The sequence below is a fragment of the Orussus abietinus genome, unplaced genomic scaffold, assembly GCF_000612105.2.
Source record: "Orussus abietinus isolate OABI.00-Male unplaced genomic scaffold, Oabi_2.0 scaffold14, whole genome shotgun sequence".
NCBI lineage: Eukaryota > Metazoa > Arthropoda > Insecta > Hymenoptera > Orussidae > Orussus > Orussus abietinus.
The window spans coordinates 158,753-177,182 of NW_019395994.1; the positions used below are offsets into that span (position 1 = coordinate 158,753).

The following is an 18,430-nucleotide window of genomic DNA, read 5'->3' on the forward strand; positions in this document are numbered from 1 at the left end:
GTCGAAATGAAACGATTTGATTGCTTTCGGAAAGTAAAGTATAGAGGATCGATCAACTTTTCCGTTTCGTGCCTCCCTGACTTTCATACCTTTGCCGTGGTTGCTCAAAGACCGTCTCACTTTGTTTCAGATGCCGACATCGTTCAAGACTTACCCACTCAGATGACCTCCGAAGAAGAGGAGAGAAGTCTAAAACGTAAGCTTCTCCTCGTTTATTCCTTTCCGGAACAGTAGGTATCGCATCCTCCCGCTGTAATCGTCATTCAGTTTATAACTTATTCCTCTCTTTGTCGTTGTTTACGAGCGCAGATTTTGGAACGCTACTTACCGGGAAAGCATCGGTCCCGCTTCGTCGCGACGATCCAACGACTTCGTCTCCATTCAGCAACAACGCCTACAACTATATAGCTACCGGTCGGTTCACCTTCCACCGAAAAAATCTGTACTACTCCTTCTATTTGTCAGCCTCGACCCCAAGGCCGAGAACCCTGCAATTCGTCGACACGTCGGGGAACATCTTGGAGGAGCAAACCATCAATCCTGGCGGAGGGATTTACCAGAACGCGACGGGCAAGCTCTGCGGAGTCTGGAGGCGAGTCCCGCGGGACTACAGAAAGTTACTCCGAGAGGAGCGCCTCCACGTCGCTCTGATCTGGGAGCCATCGGCAGTTTTAACGGGGAACCTCGCTCGCTACAAGGCTCTGTCCTCCGAGCAGTTCTCGTCCTTGTTGGAACCCATCCCGGGAGTGGACAGATCCCTGATGGCCGGGTCCGGAGCGACGGCGATCGTCTCGGCGTCGTCGGCGTCGGCGCCTTCGGTCCACGTCTCCCTCTTTTTCAACGGGGTCTTCCTCCCCAACGACGTGGCCGACGTGCCCATAATCGTCCAGTTGGAGCACCCGGACAAGGACTACGTGGTCCTTCGAGAAGAGATCATAATAAAGAAGCCGTCCCAAGAGCTCAACTTCGGCGAAGTCCGCAGCGCCCTGTCCGGAGCCGATCTGAGACTTCTGACGCGAGGAAAACTGGCCGTCAGCATATCCTCCAAAAAGGACCCTCAGGCTCTGAAACTGTCGGGACTGGTCGGGCCTCGCGCCACTTGCGACATGTATCAGACTCTGCTGTCGAGCGAAGTACCCTCGGTAGCTTCCGGCCTGGCCTGGGCTTTTCTGGACAGGTTGGGAGCTCTCAGGTACGGTGTCCAGCTGATCGGGCTGGAAGACGAGAGTCCGCTGGTTACGCTGGTCGACGAGGGTGGGAAAAGACGGACGGAGTTGGAAGACCTCACTCCGTCTCTGGTCGGCGGGCTCGCCAACGGATCCCTCGAACGGCCCGGGCCTCGTCTTCTGGAACCGTTGTTCAATGGAGAATTATCGGTGGTCACGGCGTCTCACGTTGGATCTCTCCTTCGCGGAAGACTCGTCCAGAGACCCGTGGCCGACGCGAGGGATACCGCTGCTCCGGTTTTACTCCGACGTCTGAATCCGGAGCCGGTATTTCCAGGTCCGGTAGGCCTTGTGTGGGCAGCCGTCGACCTGGACTGTGCCCTGCACTACGAAGTCGAGATTTCTGGCTTGGTAACTATCGACAAGACTCTTAAGCTTTATCTGGAAACGATGCCACTGTTGGCACAAGGCGCTCCGGTTTCTCGCAGACTTCTCGAGGAATTCACTGGCCCCACTCTGGAGGGTTCGGTCACCGGTCTCTCTCCCGTGGAGCTGTACAGGATAGAATCTGGAATCGGCTTCCTGGAGGTGACGGATAAGTCGGGCAACGGACTACTGAAAGCTCCCTTTAAGACCAGAGCTCCTCTCAGCTGCCTCCCGCACTATGCGGACAACGACGTCGCCTCGGTGGTGGCCTACAACCTTCATCCTCCGCGGTCGGACATCGAAACGGGGACCTGTTTCCACGAAACCAGGTTTTACGAAGAGGGAACCCAGTGGACTTCCGCGTCGGATCCTTGCTCCATGTGCCATTGCTACCGAGGACTGGCCCATTGCGATCCAGTCCCGTGTCCGACGTTGACTTGTCCACCCGAACAACAGGTCAAACCACTTACCGGGCACTGCTGTCCGATCTGTACGGGTGAGCGTTCGAGCGATTTCCTCAACGTTTAAGCCGTTGTATCTCTTTTTCGTTTCCTTCTTCCAACCGTAACGTTTTTTAATTACACCAAAGAATTCACTTTTACGATTCAGGAAACGGTACCGATAACACCACCACGACTTCGGGTTGCACCCTTGCTGGACAACACCATCCTGCGGGAGCTTCCTGGCATCCTTATCTTCCTCCTGCGGGATTCGATACTTGTGCAATTTGCTCCTGCGATGTAAGTTCTTTTCCCCCGAATTGAACGTTTCGGAAAGAATTTCGTTACGTCTCCTATTTATGGACTCGAGACTCCTTGATTCCTTCGATGCTGCCGACGTTGACCCTTTGCTCACCTTTCGAAGAATAGAAAATCGTGGTAACGGCTTACGATCAACGGCGTGGCTAATGGTTCGACGTTAAGAGGGTTGCACCATCTGCTAAAATTTTAATTATTCTTTTCAATGGCAAAGTACTAGCTCAAATAGAACGTGCATTTTAGGTATACATACACATTAGGTACACATGTCTCTTTCGATTTATCCCAACATCGCTCTCTAGTGGTTTCGAACTTTTAAAATTCGATTCCAATCGTGTCTGCTTTCGAAACGTAACCTAACGACCCCGGAACGTAAACGGCCACAGATGCCGATGTCCCTTATGAACGTATACCGTACAGTTAATCAGTGATCGGCTATATGATTGGTTTGCCGATTCGTCACTCGTTTTAAACATGCATCCTACGTTACCTATCGGAATCACGTCCGCGGGAAAGGCATTCGCGTCCGCCATTGTCGGTAGACGCGGTAGCGAGATTCATTTTGATTTCGTCCCAAAGGTGGTTTTCTTTTTTTCTCAAGTTGCAATCAATATCGGGGGCAACGCGCAAACCTAAAAGAGATATATTTTGAAAATTGCACGAATTCCTTTCTATCGGGTATCGATTGCACCATGTCCACGGGGAAGACGTTCACGGCCACCGGCAACGGGAGACGCGGTAGCGTCTCGGAGAAGTTCATTTTTCTTTTTACATCAAACGTGTTTATGGTAATGCGGAAGGTGCCGGGAAATTTAATCGACGTCGGTAAAAAAGAGTTGTCTAAACGATACGCCGCCCGAAACAGCCATATATCAACGGGCCACGTTACGGGCATTTATACTTATATCGACAGCTGTACCCTGTTAAAAAAAATGTGCAAAATTCAAGCACTTTTAGTACGTAAGGTTGTACGTAAAATTATAAATATGTCTCAGCAGGGAATTAACATACGTTTACTATACATTTCTCGACGTGTTTCACTTCACCTTAAGAGAATCGAACCCAAGAGAAACGTGTCCTGCAAATTGCAGCCCGTGACGCTGGAGGTGAAGTGTCCGCGGATGCAGTGCCCGACGCTGGAGTGCGACGAGAAGGTGGCCTTCAGGGTGGACAAGAAGGCCTGCTGCCGACAGTGTCCGGCGGCAGCGGCGGCGGCAGTGGCAGCGGCAGCGGCGGCGGCGGCGGCGGCGACGGCGGCGGCGACGACGGCCACGACGACGACGACGACGACGACGACGACGACGACGACGGCCACGGCGACGGCGACGGCGACGCCGGGTCTCGCGGGAGATCTGCTCCCCCGAGACCAGGCCGGGACGCCCGCGACGTCCGGTCGGCGCTCCTCGGAGGAGATCCTGGCCTCGGGAGGATGCAAATACCCGATGGGCGGCCCATACGAGAACGGCAGGGAGTGGCACCCGCGTATTCACTCGCACGGCGAGATGAAGTGCGTCAAATGTCGATGCAAGGTAAAATGATCCCTAAGTGAACGTCGCTCGGGATTATTTATGAGAGGCGGTGGATCCCGGACGGGGCCGCGCTCGCCGAGTCCCGAGGTGACTCCGAAATTGCGCGTGTCGATGCAAAGGACGGATACCGAGTTGAAATTCTCCGTCGGTTGCCAGGCCGGATTTAGTATTCCGCGAGTCGCTCGGAACATCGCGATCGACGCCGCGGCGGGCAACCTTCGAGAGGAGGCCAGCAGCCGACACCGATGGGACCATTAGTACCGATCGTGTCCCCGACGCGGACGCCGTTTACGCGAACCACCGTTGCTCCTCGAAAACGCCGAGCTCGTCTCTCGGCGGATTTCTTTCCGCTTTTGTCTGGGACTTATCGTCGTATCGGAGATATCGCGCCGAGAGGGGGGAGGGCGACGATTTTAAGAAGACGCCTATATCGCGAACCTCGGGCCGCTGTATGCCCGATAAACGTATATACTCTGAGAGAAAAATCTAGTTAAATTGACTATTTTTTACCTAGTTTTCATTGTTCAAGAAGGATTTGGATACTTCTTATGGTCAAATTCATCTTATTTCTGAACTTGAGAATCTAGCGAGTCTAGTTTTTGGGGACGTTCGATTTACCAGCTCTTTGTCTCTCAGGGTAGGTTTGGGTAAAATCCAGGAAATAGGCCCTAACCCTTGGATTTCTCTCGGTTGCAGAACGGCGAGGTGAAGTGCGACCGGAAGAGATGTCCCCGGTCCTTGTGCAACTCGATCGCCCACCAGATGAAGCGCGGAGGGGCCGTGGCCGAGGGCGACGACTGCTGCACGGCGCAGTGCCGGCGCGCCCGCCGCCACCACCGCGCCCACCACCAGAAGCACTCCGTCACGCCGAGGGAGCTGAGCTGAACCGCGGCCCCGACCCCGGGGTCGACTTAGCCCCGGGACCCACTGCACCGCCATGACACCCGGGCGCTCTCCGAGAGCCTGGTCCTCGGGAACCACTTCGAACCTAGGTTGCGTTTTTTCTCTCGACCGTCGACGACCGAGCAAAATGGCTCAAGAGAGTTCTCCGAGGGAATTTGGCCCGTTGTCGGGGCCTAGGTGCGCGAAACCTTCCACGCGACGCTCGATCGTCCGATTTCCGGAGGACGGACCCGGAATCGTTCCTCCACCGGAGGAGCCCTCGGTCCTCGGGGTGCCAGAGACGAGCGGGGTTGGCGAAAAGGAGGCACGGCTCGCTAGCGCCGTGGAATTGCCTTAAAAGGGGCGAAATGTTCTCCATCGGTAAAGAACGTCGCCTTTTCGATTTCGACGTTAGGGCCAATGTAGGTTGGGAAAGAATACCGTGAACCCCAATTAAAGCTTTTGAGATTACGGCGCGGCACCCACGCATAGCTTGTTTTACCGATCGCGAAGATTTCGCCCCATTGAAAGCAGTTCCAATTTTTACAGGGGGTAAAGGGTCGTGCCTCGCTTTTAAACAATGGCCTGAAATATCTCCCCGTTCATCTCAGGGGGTACCAAGAGAACGGTGCAAAAGTGCACTCGCGTTACACTTTATTAACTAGGAACGGGGCAAAATGATCGCATGCGAAATTACGGTCTTATTGTGAGTAAAGAAATGACTATTTAAACTCTACCGTGAAAAGTAACGAATTGGGATGAAAAGGGTACAGTTTTCGCCCTTTAGTCGCCTTGATACTTTCCAATTTCGATTTTTGGAATTCATTGAGTTACGATCTTGTCAACAGCCTGTCTTGGATATAAGGTCTGTTTGCCCATTTTGTCTTAAATTAATCTGAACTTCCGGTGTACCGAGGCCGCATCGATGTTAAAAATTTGCATAATTATTATTTTCTTTTTGAAAGAAAATTTAAATCGTTAAGTTTCGAGTACAAAGACCTAAAAACCTCGTTTCTCGTAAAAAGTGGACTTAACGACTTTTTTCCTTTACACGGTAAAACGTTACGTTGATGCATAAAATGATGAAATGATTACGCTTGAAATTGGAACAAATCATAATAGATAAATTATGTTCTTAGAATGAAGGAATGAATATGTATTAATAGCAAAGAAACCGTTCTCTCGATATCGTTGACGCAACGTGCAAGTAAACCGTTCTAGCATTAGGCACTAATATTGCAATAGGAGTATAACGGATTTAGCAGAATTATTATTTAAATATTAACTTAATGCTTGTTATATTCAATAATTTTCTGATTTTAAATTCCACGAAACTACTTTCGACAGGAGAAGATATAAAGCATTGCTTGTTTTCGAAGAAACGAGATCTAACGACATGTCTGTCCCACCGTTCTACCGTTACCGCAATCCGAGATAGTAGATCCGCTCCGATGGAAAAGAACATTAAATTAATACAGTCTACGGAAGTCTGTTAATTTGAGCGAGACATGGGGATTTACAAGAAGGTATCAAAATATCGGAAACAAACGACTTGGATACGTCTAAATTGTACCAATGCATTTTAGTGACGCCCGAGTGTTGCGTGGATGGTTATCGTCCTTAAGAAGCTCCTTTAAGTTAAAATTGTGACATTGTTCCTTTTCCGTTCTCGGGTTTTAGAGGGTTTGAAGACTGTCACGTAAAACGATTCCAAGATGTTAGAAACCAAATTGAAACGATAAGTAGGCTTACCCCGAACTGCAGTTCTGCGGCTGTAAAATGCGCGATGGCAGCGTCCGCGGATGAAAATTGACATCGCAGGATCCAATCGGCATTTTAAGGAGTCATTTAAACGAACGCACTCCGATCCTACTATTAAAATAAGTTCGTTCGTGTAAACGTCATCTCGTGGACGAAATCTGTTGATGATCCGTTATCCTTTCACTGCGGTGTCTGAAATTTCATCTGTAGACGCTGACTGTAAGCCGCGCACGAGCATAAATCTCCAGGAGACATTCCGTGAATATACCGTGGATGCGTACCATTTAGAATATGATCGTACATTGGCGAACGCGAATGTCTTCCCATCGTAGATTGGCGGCACCATGTCCGCGACAAAGGCGTTCGTGTCCGCCAATGTACAATTGAAAGACGAAAATAACGTCCACTGTTTTTTCTTTTCATCCAGTCCCGGGGACGAAGCCGGTAAAGCTCCGTCAAAAATAGGCGTTAACAAAATTAAACAAAGAATAACGTTTCTTCTTAAATGCTTAACCCATTGAATCCCGCAACGAGTAACCGAAGCTACCGCATTCCTCTTTGCATTTTTCACCGAATCTTTCAATGAGAACGAGGTCCTTGGTAATTCGAAAATTTGGACCCTCTAAGCTCCTATCATTCTTGGATCGGTGAACGTTCCCTCGATATTTTCCGAGATGCATAATCTGCACGTAGGACGTTGACTTCGCGGAGACGAAACGAGCCCATGCCGGACACGTCCAGATTTTTCTGACCCCGAGTGCGTACAAGAAGCACCGTCGGGTATCTTATATGGATTGACCGCTGAATTGGACTAATTCTAAAACAACGAGACAAGTGGAAAGGAGCATTTCAGTAAGAGAGATTATGAATTCATCGTCTAGCTCTCCAACTCGTGCAGCGCGCACCCACGAGACTCGGCCAAGACGATTTATTAATAAATTGGGCTCGATTAGCTGATAAACTGAACGGAAGTCGACGATCCTGGTGTACGTGACCCCGCGGTAAACCGCTTCCATTGGAAACCAAGAGACAAAGTGGGCAAGCTGAGAAACATGCGAAACGTTGACCAAGGAAAGAGTCCACCTCGCTGCACCCACCAACCCTACCAAGTTGCCCAGCAACCAAAGAAGACTGAATAACCTCGACGGCGACATTAGTTATCATTATGCGATTGCTAACGTTTAATAATAACTTCGGCTTACTATTATTATTACCGTTATTGTCGTTAGTCTTAGGTTTAAGCGTTAACGTTAACACTTATCGTCCCTCGATCCAACCCGGTCCCGCTTCTAGCCTCTTCTTTCTGGAACCGCTCTCCTTAGAGTCTAGACTTCTTCCAAGTTTCCCTGGAACACGCCAAAACAGAATTATTGTAAATAATAGCGTCGTAATATTCGATTTATAGATAATTAGATGTATCGTCGCTTTTGGAGGAAGTAGGTCATATATCACATAAAATGATATAGTTCAAAGAGCTCCCGCTCACGACCAATAATTTAGTGGATCGAAACATTCACGGTGGGTACCTGTAAAATGTCGCACACGGGCAACCGAAAAGGTGGACCGATCAAAAAAATGGAACGCGTTTCATTTTTCTACCGACTTAACGCAGATGCGGAGATTGGCTTCGGATGTTAACCCTTTAATTACAAAACGTCATTAAAGTGACTTCCGCCTGATCGACGTTTTTTTACGAAGCGCCACTATAGTGGTCCCTTTCATTCCCACGTATTCAAAGCACCAAATGAATATTGTATTCTGATAAAATATTAACACTTTGTGACCGAGCTATCCATACAGGTGGTACAAGGTGGTTAAAGGGTTAAATGAATTACCGTCGCGTGCGGGAGCTCTACGGTAAAACCGTCACTCCGCGACACACCCTACTTCATTCTACAAGATCGCCTAAAAATCAACCCGGGAATAATATAGACGTCCCTCGTATCGTTAGTAAACTCTCTTTTGTATTTATAGACGCTCGCTTGGAAATTCAGCTGCAATTACTGGTCCAATATGAAGTAAAACGCGGACAGCTCGCTCTTAAGCCTTCCTCGACTTCGTTATTATATCGTTGCCATAATATAAGGGAAACGCAGTTGTATTTATTTGTAGGATTAACGTTCTCGATGGCCATCAGCGGTTCAGGGAATCGCGCAAGTCCCCGAAGATTACTCCGAATATTTGGGACGCAGCTGCGCCTGATAATAGACCCTGAATCGGTACGCTTCGTTGTTATCGAAAATTCGATGGTAAGAAACTTATGGTGGTTAAAACTAACTTGCTAAGGGAATCGAGCTATATCGAGCGAACGTTATGCATCGCCTCTGCTACACCCTGTAATGATATCAAATTCGATGACGTGGGTCATCGAATTTGTTTATTAGCGCGAGTCAAAATAGTCTTCCCAGGAATAAATGCACTTAGTGTCTACGGTCGGAACTACTATTACAAAGAGTTATTTACATTGACTTTGCATGCAGTTGCAAACTCAATAACGTTGGCTAAACGGTTTAATCCGTTTTTATATACCGTATTGACAATTGTGTACGAAACGTACACGAGGGGGCGAATGCGCCGAATACTCTAATTCTTCCTTCTCAGTAATTTGTAATCCCTGTTCTTTTTCATTTAATTCAGTTCCGATCCATTATCAAAATCGGAAACATATCGGTACATAAAACATCCGACATTAATAACTTCGAAGCCGCTAAATTTTGGTCTATGAAATGAAGCCGAAAAAATCACCCCGTGCCCGTATATTGTAAAACATGGTGCCTTTTTAAAAATAAGAAAATAAGTGTATTTTTAAAAGCATGTACTCCGGCAGTCATGAATGCCTTCGGAATTCTTTGAAATAACTTTCTGGACAACCCCGACGCAAGCTTTAAGAAAACTCTAAAACGTTGACCGACAGTCCAGTGACGTTCACAGTCAGATGTCGCCGTCTCACAGAGACTAGAGGCTCCTCTATTTTCTTATACGTATACATAAGTCCGAAATTCCATGCAGAAACGTTTGCGCGGGGCCAACGTGCATTATCGAGGTTAGCAACCGTTAGGACGAGTCGTTATTGCACGTTATCGCGATACCAGCCCCGCTTTGCGACTCGATCTGCTGCTGCACCGGCGTGCGACGACGTAAAAGAAATGCCAACGATGCGTGCAAATTGTTGCGTCAAGCTAGGTACACATCTGAACGCGAACGCGTATGGGACAAGGCGAGGCATGTGTACGCGGTAACGAACAAAATCGTTGGAGACAACGAGCGGACATCTCGACGAATGGCATTCGAACAGCCTCGAATGGTGTTTCGAACGATCCGAGGCAGGTTGTCGCATTTCAATCGTTTGGCCACCCTCGTATGTTTGCCTTGTCTTGTCCGCCTTCGCGCTCGGATGCGTACACAGCTCTAATTGTACGCAACCTATAAATGCCGGTACGCGAGGAGCAAAGATCGCACGCATCTCGTTCACAATGGTACACGGATCATGTGCATCGATCGGCGTCATTGTTACGTAGAATTTAAGGCTACGAGTAATCATTTACCGATATATTGTACATACGTATAGACAACTGCGCGACGATGGTTACTAATATTATTATTTTATATTATAATTTTCATTATTAATATTATCGATGTGTATTATTTAAAGCGTCGAGACGCGGCGTTATTATATGATAATGCGATTCCCGGTAATTACCACGAACGATGAAGCGTGAATGTTGCGTGCCTCGTCTATCGAGAAAGAGGACAAACTATGGACGGCATTGTCACAAGATAAGAGCAAGTGGAGAGCACGACAGGTTTGTCGGTCCTCTTCGATTCCACTCGAACGATTTTCCCAAGGCTTGCGATCGGTTCGGATCGCGTACACGAAGATCTTGAAATTCCATCAAATTTCCGTGATAGGGTACGATTTTTTTACATTCTAAATGTGTCGCATTGATTCTAGAAGAAGCAATTTTGAGCATTTCTTGTCATTTTGTTTTTCAACTTTGTTATCGCCTGTTTAATAAACATTATTGGCCAGTTAGTGACGTTGATCCGTTTATTCACGAGGCAGGAATATTCCGCTAAAATATTTATAAAATTGCCAGAATTTCCGCCGCCCTCTGTACTTGGGGAACGCGGCCAAATGACGAGAGCAACGATATATTTGCATCTCCGTTTTACGGTACTGTACCATATAGCACCGACTGTGGTGGCTAAAAGTTACATAAAAATGACTATGGCCATCGTTAAGCGATCTCCATAGGAATTTCAAGGTCTATGTGTACGACCGTGACTCAACCAGAAGAATGCACCGATCGTTCCGGGCATGGACGTGGAATATACGGACCCCGTACAGTGTCGGTCATGAATACCTTCTTTCATGCCCTGGCGGCATCATATCAAAGCAATAGCAAAGAAGGCATTCGTGTTCGACACTGTACACCGATCCGTCTATGGAGGCAGCGGAACCGAAAGAGACGGAACAGAGGGCTGTTTTCTCGCTCCTGTTCTTCCTCTTTATTTTTGCGCGAAACGGTTGCACGGCGTAACGTTGCAAAAGCCTACTTAACGCCAAGAGCAATTTCAACGTTCACAAGAATACCAAGGGCATACCAATGGTTGGGTTTTCGGAATCGAAATGTTGCTGGAAATTAAGAAAGAAAGTTCACAAAAGTCTGTTGAATTTGCAAAGTTCAGTCTACTCAACCATGATGGGTTTTATTGGATGACGATTTTTTTTCCATGTAGTATTTGTTAGTCTCGTGACGCTGCTCTTCCGCGGTCCGAAGCGAGCAACGAAACGAGGAATTGCAGACGGCGTTTTTATTCGATGTACTGCGAGAATTAGCATATATGCATGTAGTGTCGCCGACATTCGCTTTTGTACGACTGCATGGAAACCTTTTTCAAATAATTGCCTTTAAGCGGGTCGTTCACTTCGGATAAAACGTTCTGAATTTAAAATATTTTGCGTAATTAATGGTAGATTGTAACGACGAGACTATATATGGATTTCTACCGCTTTCAGGCAAGCTTGTATTACACTGTCGGTATTTTCGTTGTTATGTGACTGTATGTGCATATGTATATAAACTCTCTAAATGGAAAATATTAAATGAAAAACATTCATTATTANATTGATTGCATTTATTTGGATCGCAGAAAGTGGACTGCGTTTTTAAACGTGAACATCTTTTTAGTTCACGTAATTTTGGTTTGTCTAATTCTTATTTCTCGGTACTTTACTACGTCTCAGCGACTCTGTCGACCAAACGTTACATGAAAACCATCGTCACAACCAACCACCATCCATCGCGTTGAATCTCCTTATAATACTTTGTGCAAACAGCCATGGCGTCAAACAATTCTAACGTAGCCGAATATGTCCTAAATCCTGTCGGTAAAGATACTTGCCCTAACCGAAGCGCCACTGAAACCAAAGTAGATCTCTACGCGTACCGTTGGTAACGTCATTTGTTGCAGCACCATGGTAATATATCGATAAAGGTACCGTACCACGTTACCGACCCTTAATACACGTGGACCACTGTGTCGTACACATTACGTTTCTACATTTAGTCTACGCAATATTTTTTTTCTTATCAATCTCTTGGAGTAACGAATTCAATGGTCATTAGCTGCGATAAACGGTATGTTATTATTTTAAGATCACGTACTTCGTAAGATATCAACTGCTTAAAGAGAATTATACCTAGTAATGATAATAACAATTTATACAACTTAACCCTCGGTTCATGTCGCGGTTTTCGATCAACAAAGCTCATGTTCATGGATCGTTCGTGTCCCGAGTTTATTAAACAATGTTGAAATTAGGTAAATGGGAACAATTTGTGCTAAAATATTTATGGGAAATTATTTGATTTACCGTTTGAACAGCATCACATCCTGAAGACAGTCGTCCAAAGCACGAAGAACTTTGTTCACATTTTGGCAATTTGAATTGAACCCCATTAATCCAATTCTCAGAACCTTTCCAGCTGTAGAACCGAGGCCTCCGGCAATTTCTATCCCGTGTCTGGAATTAACAGAATATAAATGAAAATGGATGAGTTTCAAGAAACGCTTCAAGTAGATACACACATGTTGGTAAATGTGAATTAAGCCCAAAAAGGTATCGTTTGAAATGTGTGACAATTTAATTCAGCCAACCGTACAACTGATTTTGTCGATAACAGCAAGTCAAAATCTGTTCGATATAAGAATTTTTTTATTCCCGAGAAGTTAATTGTTTCGTCCGATGTACCGCATTTCGCAAAACATAAAATATGAGGTATATTACTCGTTTATAAGCCGTTGTAAGAGCAATCTCCAATCTACGCCATCGGGCAGCACGACTACGGTGATGGTGTTCAATCGGTGTTCGGGATTGTCAATGAATAATTTGAAGCCACGCTCCTGAAGCCCTTGTTGCAACTTTTCCGCTGCTTCTGCATGCCTTCTCCAGGATCGTTGCAGGGTCTCCTCGACGAGCTGAGCCAAAGCCTCTCGTAATCCATAAACCAAGGTGGCACTTATGGTATGATGGTAAAGGGCGGGTCTTCCAAAACAACGCCAATATTCACCTAGTACTGTCATGTCCCAATAGAAGACGGGTACTTTTGTCTTCCTCTTGAATATTTTCTTCCTAAAAATGCATAAAACGCTTTATTACTACATTTCAACCGATTCTACATTAACCGTTCGAGTCCCAAGCAACACGACCGCGCTGTTTAGATGTGTTGAAGAAACTCAGCACATTTAAACGTTATGAACAACTGACTTTGCACTTAGAGTTATAAGAAGCGAAGCGTTCCATATGACATTTTGATAAAATAATTATAAAAAGATCGCGGTGAAACTGTCGAAATCCCGTGGATTCACGATCTTTGAGAATATTCTCGGGAATGCATACGAAGTGCTTTATAAATCATTCCAAAGCAGCCACACACATCCGTACGCAGATGACGCGATGCCCGCTGCGTTTTCGTCACGTCTCGACTGTCTCGTCGATACGAATCGATGACATCGACGATTCGTGACAAATTAGCAAGAGTTGCGAGCTACAAATTAATTCGTTCGCCCGTAGAATTAACTCGGCGTAAAAGGCGGCGCCACATCCTCCTACGAGGGGATATCGTAATCGCGCGGATCCCTTGACCCTTTTGGGGCGCATCGGCACGCACCCGCGGATTAGTCGCAACGAGGGTTAAGGGCGGTCCGTAATAAATTCCAGGGGAGAAGGGAAACGGAATCCAGGTGAGTGACACCTGTTCGGGGCCACCATGGGACGCGATGGCACCCCGTCCTACGGTACCGATACAAAGTGGGCAGGTAATCGGCCGTTAAACGCAACGACCAGCGCCGCATTACGCGCTTTGGCCGAACGTCGGCGAGCCGACAGACTGGAATTAACGACCTTCCCGATCACGCCGACAAGGGCTCTGCTTTACCGACGAATTTCATTCGATCCCATCGTAAGTTAATCCGTGACTTTATCGCACTTGTACGGCTGAGTTTCGTGCCAAGACCGTGCCGAACCTTGAGTCGGCTTAAATATTTATGACGTCTGCCACCTAGCCGACACCCACCAAAATATTTCTTTCCCCGGGTCTTCCCTGGTCATCTCTAACGGTCTCAATTTGTTCTCGCAGAGAAATATTTTCTTGAATCTGTATAATGTTTCTTCTAGCTTATTGAAAACGCGCTATCGGTGCTAAAACCATGTTTTGAGTCCGGACTCGTCGATACGTTTCTATCTTTAGGACTCATCATTAGGCGATTTAATCTAGGAAACAAAATGCCATTGGTATGATCACTGCCTCGCCTCGAATTCCAAGATGTCGATTAACCAAACCGCGTGGGATTTCTCGGCGGAGCTGCGGAACATCGGCCGCAACGCGGACGAGTCATCCGCGGAACGCAATGATATAAAATAAAAATTCATTGCAGAGGAACGTGATTCACGAGAGCACCGGTCACGCTCCGCAGAGGCCGCACGATCGATTTGATATTCCGAATAGAAGACCGGAGTGACTTAATGCGGTCTCTTTAAGGCCCGCCTATGCCGAACCTAGCGAATAATAACGACGCAACTTACTCTGCGCGGGGACTAAAAGAAATCGGTGTTATCCCCGGAGGTCCACTCAAGCCTTTCTGACTTCCGGTATAGACGACATCGACGCCAAATGCGTCCGAATGGAATGGCTCGGCGCCCAAGGAAGCCACGGTGTCCACTACCAGCAAGGCTCCATATCTGTAAACGAAGGATCGTTCCCTAGTAGCGCAAAATATTTATCATATATTTTCTGTACAGGGTGTGATAGAAATGGTGGTTACGATTTAATAACGAAACAGTGGAACGAAAATATTGCAAAAATTTCTCCCGTTTTTTGATACCAAATCAAGTATCCGATAATAATCGTAAAGTAAAAAATGTGTTAAGGAATGGGTTAAACCGTGAACCTCGTTATTAATTACACGTGAGCGAGCTCGAAGCAAATGCTATTCGTTTATGTACTTATGGACAATATCCCCGAGGCCTTCCAGTGGTTGCTTCAGTCCAGTCGACGATTCTCCGTGCACTACGAAGACAGCCGTAGGTTTATAAGTTACCATTGCCGATTCCAACTGCTCCCTTGAGAACGGCACTCCGATTTCATTCCCAAGAAAGTGTACCTATTTACGTAAATATGCTTATGAGAATATCGTTGTTCCGAAACCGACGCGAGTAGATGCCGACTTTCCGATATTAAAATAAAGAACGATCTTGTCCTTTTCACTCAGGGAACATAAAAGTATCCGCAGCCGACAATTGCACGTAAAACGTCCACCTGGGAATTCGAAGATTCGACATATTTCGAACGATAAGGCTTGCAGGTAACTCCGAAGGAACACTCACGTCGACGCCGATCCGATCGGCCATTTCCGCGGCTCGTTCACCCCAGATACTGGAGGTAGTAACGAGCAGGGTTTCCCCGGGTTCCAGGATGTTCTCCAAGCCGGCTTCCATGCCCGCGTGACCCGATGCACTCAGAGCCAAGGTCAACCTGTTGTTCGTTTGGAAAGCGTACCGCAGGCCAGCCTTGATCTCGTCCATTAGCTGTCGAAGGACCAAACGAAATTCAGTACGTCGTTCCGTTACGGTTAAAGTGGAGGGAAACGCGTCGAGAGAATTGATCAATGGCGGTAGAAAAGCCTTGCCTATCTGCCATTGAGTAATTAAAAACGCATATGTAGGGTATGTAATTTATCCACCTCACCTGTAAAGTTTCAGGATGGAGGTGACCAAGGACTTGATTCCGAAGAGACTCGAGCACTCGTTGCGAACAGTTGCTAGGGCCAGGGCCCATCAAGATCCTATCAGGAATGTGGAGAGGTTTCAGCAACTCCTTCGGCGCCTCGATTTTCACCGCATGTTGTTGCCAACCGGAAGACATGTTCCGTCTTAAACACCATTTTCCACCCGATAAAACACGCCCAGTTATTAGACAATTTCTCTGCAACGACACTTGCTCTACAATAAATAACAATACAGGTCGGTTTCTGCTTTGTTAAGTACCACCACCACCGAGGGGCTATTTCAGAAGTGAATAAGTTCTCGGCCCCCAACGTTTCAACATGTGCCTTTATTAATTGCACTTCTTTTCTAACTAAACACTAGCTTTCATAATTGTGTAACAGTGGTCTAGCTTTGCATTTCAAAAAATAAAATCCATTAATCCTTCTAAATTAATCCGTTTCCATTACTACGTGATCCCATTTACCAATATCATACTTTTACTTACTTATTCTCCTTTCAGCTCACGTGACCGACAATAACAAGCAACGTTCGATTACGAAAAAGGCACCAACAGTTTACGTTTCACTCGACGAATCCCAACTGGCCATTACTTAGCAGTTCCTGATCTTTAAAGAGTCCAGTGTTATCCGGTACGTCCGATGATAACCTTTCGGTATCACTGCTAGACGTTTTAACGTAAACAGATAACGTAGCATCTTTCTGCGAACTTTAGACCGAGAACCGTATTTCTCTAGGTACGAACACACCTTTGTTGCCTGTACGGAATTAAACGAATTTTCTTATTTAACTAGTTCCTACTAACATCGACCGTAGAGTTGCATACGACATTACATTTCTACGCGGAAGGAAGTAAACGGTCATTATTACTACCGATAGCTGTAACAACGGAATACAACAACGCAATACAATCAGCAATTTTCAAGCGTTGTTTTCATTGCAAACGAAAATTACAGATACAACAATTCGACAGTAACGTCTACAGTTGCAATGACACGGTCTAGTCCATTCGAATAATAGTTACCAATTGTCACTTGTACATATCGATTTCAAACGTACCGTTTAATATCGATGACACTATTCACTGAAACACATATTACCGTTGAGATGGTAAAAATGATTAAATGACCATAGAGCGATCTCGGCACACGGTAATTAGATATAAATGTCTCAACGATCCGGAACGTTGAAACGGCAATGAATAACTAATGCCGGCATCGGACGCGAATTAGCGTACCATGTTGAGATTTTTATCAGTGCGCACTAGACGCGCGCAGACTCAACCTCGCACTCCAGTAAACGATATTCTTCCAATTATATGTTTCGCTTTTTTTTCATTGGAATTTACGTTTGCAAATTGTATACCCGTACTCGCACTTTTTACATATCTCTTTTCATATGTAATCTTATTTCTCAAAGGCTGTTTACTGCAATTTAGTCGTTACCATTGCAGCCACGGTGGCTTAAGGGGATGTGAAAGTGCCATCCGAAAGGTCAATTGTTTATGAAACTTTTTTACAATCTGAGTGTTCCAAATCGTTTCAAACATTACAACGTGAACATGGAGGCTACAAGGAAGGTCCTGACGCTCGTGAAATTTCATTTTTTATAAAAAATTTGGAAAATATTTATAAACAAATGGTTTAAAAAATTGAATTTTTATAGTGGAAGAAATCCACAATTTAGGATTAAATCCAATGATAGAACAGGTAATTTTCTTGTAAACGTGTCAAAATGAAGTTCGGTTTACCTGTCTTTTTTTTTTACCGAGGGCGTAACTCCGAAGCCACCTTTGAGCGGCATCCGCGAGCCGTCTTTGAATATTTTCCTTCCATAAATCGCTGATGCGTTGCCTCGGATACTTTCCGCACCACGTATTTCACCATGGTCGGCAAACCACCTGTTGCATCTGGTATTCGGAGTCCGCACCGCATACCTGGATGTGCGCAATCTTCCCTTCGACCATGGCGAGCGAAAGAATCACTTTCGGAGTCCCTCCATTTTTATCTTCGTTTAAGCAAAATGTAACATGGCCCGTGCAACCTGTTAAGTTAAGCTATCTTAACGGTCTTTCGGGACCTATCTCAGGGCCGCCATATTCGCGTGGTAAAATTTAGAACGAATCTATACGCCCAATGCGGAGAATGCTTTCACGAACGATTGTAACGCGGAAGTAAACCTGGAAATTGAATCCGAAACGATTCCTCCGGTAGTTGGCGAATAGACCTCTTAGGCCGGTAAATTTCGTCTTTTGAAAAGCATCCTGCGCGAAACGGGCCTTCTGGAAATGACGAAAAGCGCCCTCGGGTCGGGTTCGGTCACTCGATCTCGCCGCTGCGCCTCGCCTGCCGATTTACTTCTTTTCTTCCTCCCAGGCCGGGCCTAAACTCTCGAGGTCAGCTGTCGAGACCCGTGTAGGGTGCAACTGCGCACCTTACGAGCCTCTCTCGGGCCCAAATTAGCGGAAACGATCATCCGGCGCCTGCGTGCGGCTTTCTTTGCGAGTTCGGTCGGTACCGTAAATATCCTTTACCCACTCGAGTGGCGGCAACAATATTCTAATTATCTCATCATTTCGGACGCCTCGACGCGGTATACGTTATTTTCGTACGGACCACG

General features: G+C 46.4%; 2 protein-coding genes across 3 annotated transcripts in view; one reads left to right on the forward strand and one right to left on the reverse strand.

Annotated features, from left to right (window-relative positions):
* LOC105698261 (dorsal-ventral patterning protein Sog) overlaps positions 1–11,637 on the forward strand; it is a 49,092-nt gene extending 37,455 nt beyond the window's left edge. The window contains exons 4-9 of the mRNA XM_023434093.1: positions 131–196; positions 310–2,088; positions 2,202–2,332; positions 3,442–3,547; positions 3,668–3,879; positions 4,576–11,637. Coding sequence (XP_023289861.1) covers positions 131–196; positions 310–2,088; positions 2,202–2,332; positions 3,442–3,547; positions 3,668–3,879; positions 4,576–4,764 — 2,483 coding nt within the window. The 3' untranslated portion in view covers positions 4,765–11,637. The remainder of the gene's footprint in view (positions 1–130; positions 197–309; positions 2,089–2,201; positions 2,333–3,441; positions 3,548–3,667; positions 3,880–4,575) is intronic.
* LOC105698259 (serine--pyruvate aminotransferase) lies at positions 7,680–16,994 on the reverse strand. 2 transcript variants are annotated; one of them, XM_012422339.1, is made up of 9 exons: positions 16,871–16,994; positions 16,299–16,569; positions 15,774–15,957; positions 15,413–15,613; positions 15,032–15,189; positions 14,612–14,767; positions 12,815–13,159; positions 12,401–12,550; positions 7,680–7,868 (listed from the first exon to the last, which is right to left on the reverse strand). In XM_012422339.1, exons 3-9 carry the CDS (start codon positions 15,948–15,950, stop codon positions 7,841–7,843), a joined length of 1,215 nt encoding a protein of 404 aa, XP_012277762.1. In that variant the 5' UTR covers positions 15,951–15,957; positions 16,299–16,569; positions 16,871–16,994; the 3' UTR covers positions 7,680–7,840. The 2 variants fall into 2 exon arrangements, with proteins under 2 accessions (XP_012277762.1, XP_012277763.1); XM_012422340.1 differs by having other exon boundaries at positions 15,774–16,027.
* Positions 16,995–18,430: the final 1,436 nt, after the last annotated feature.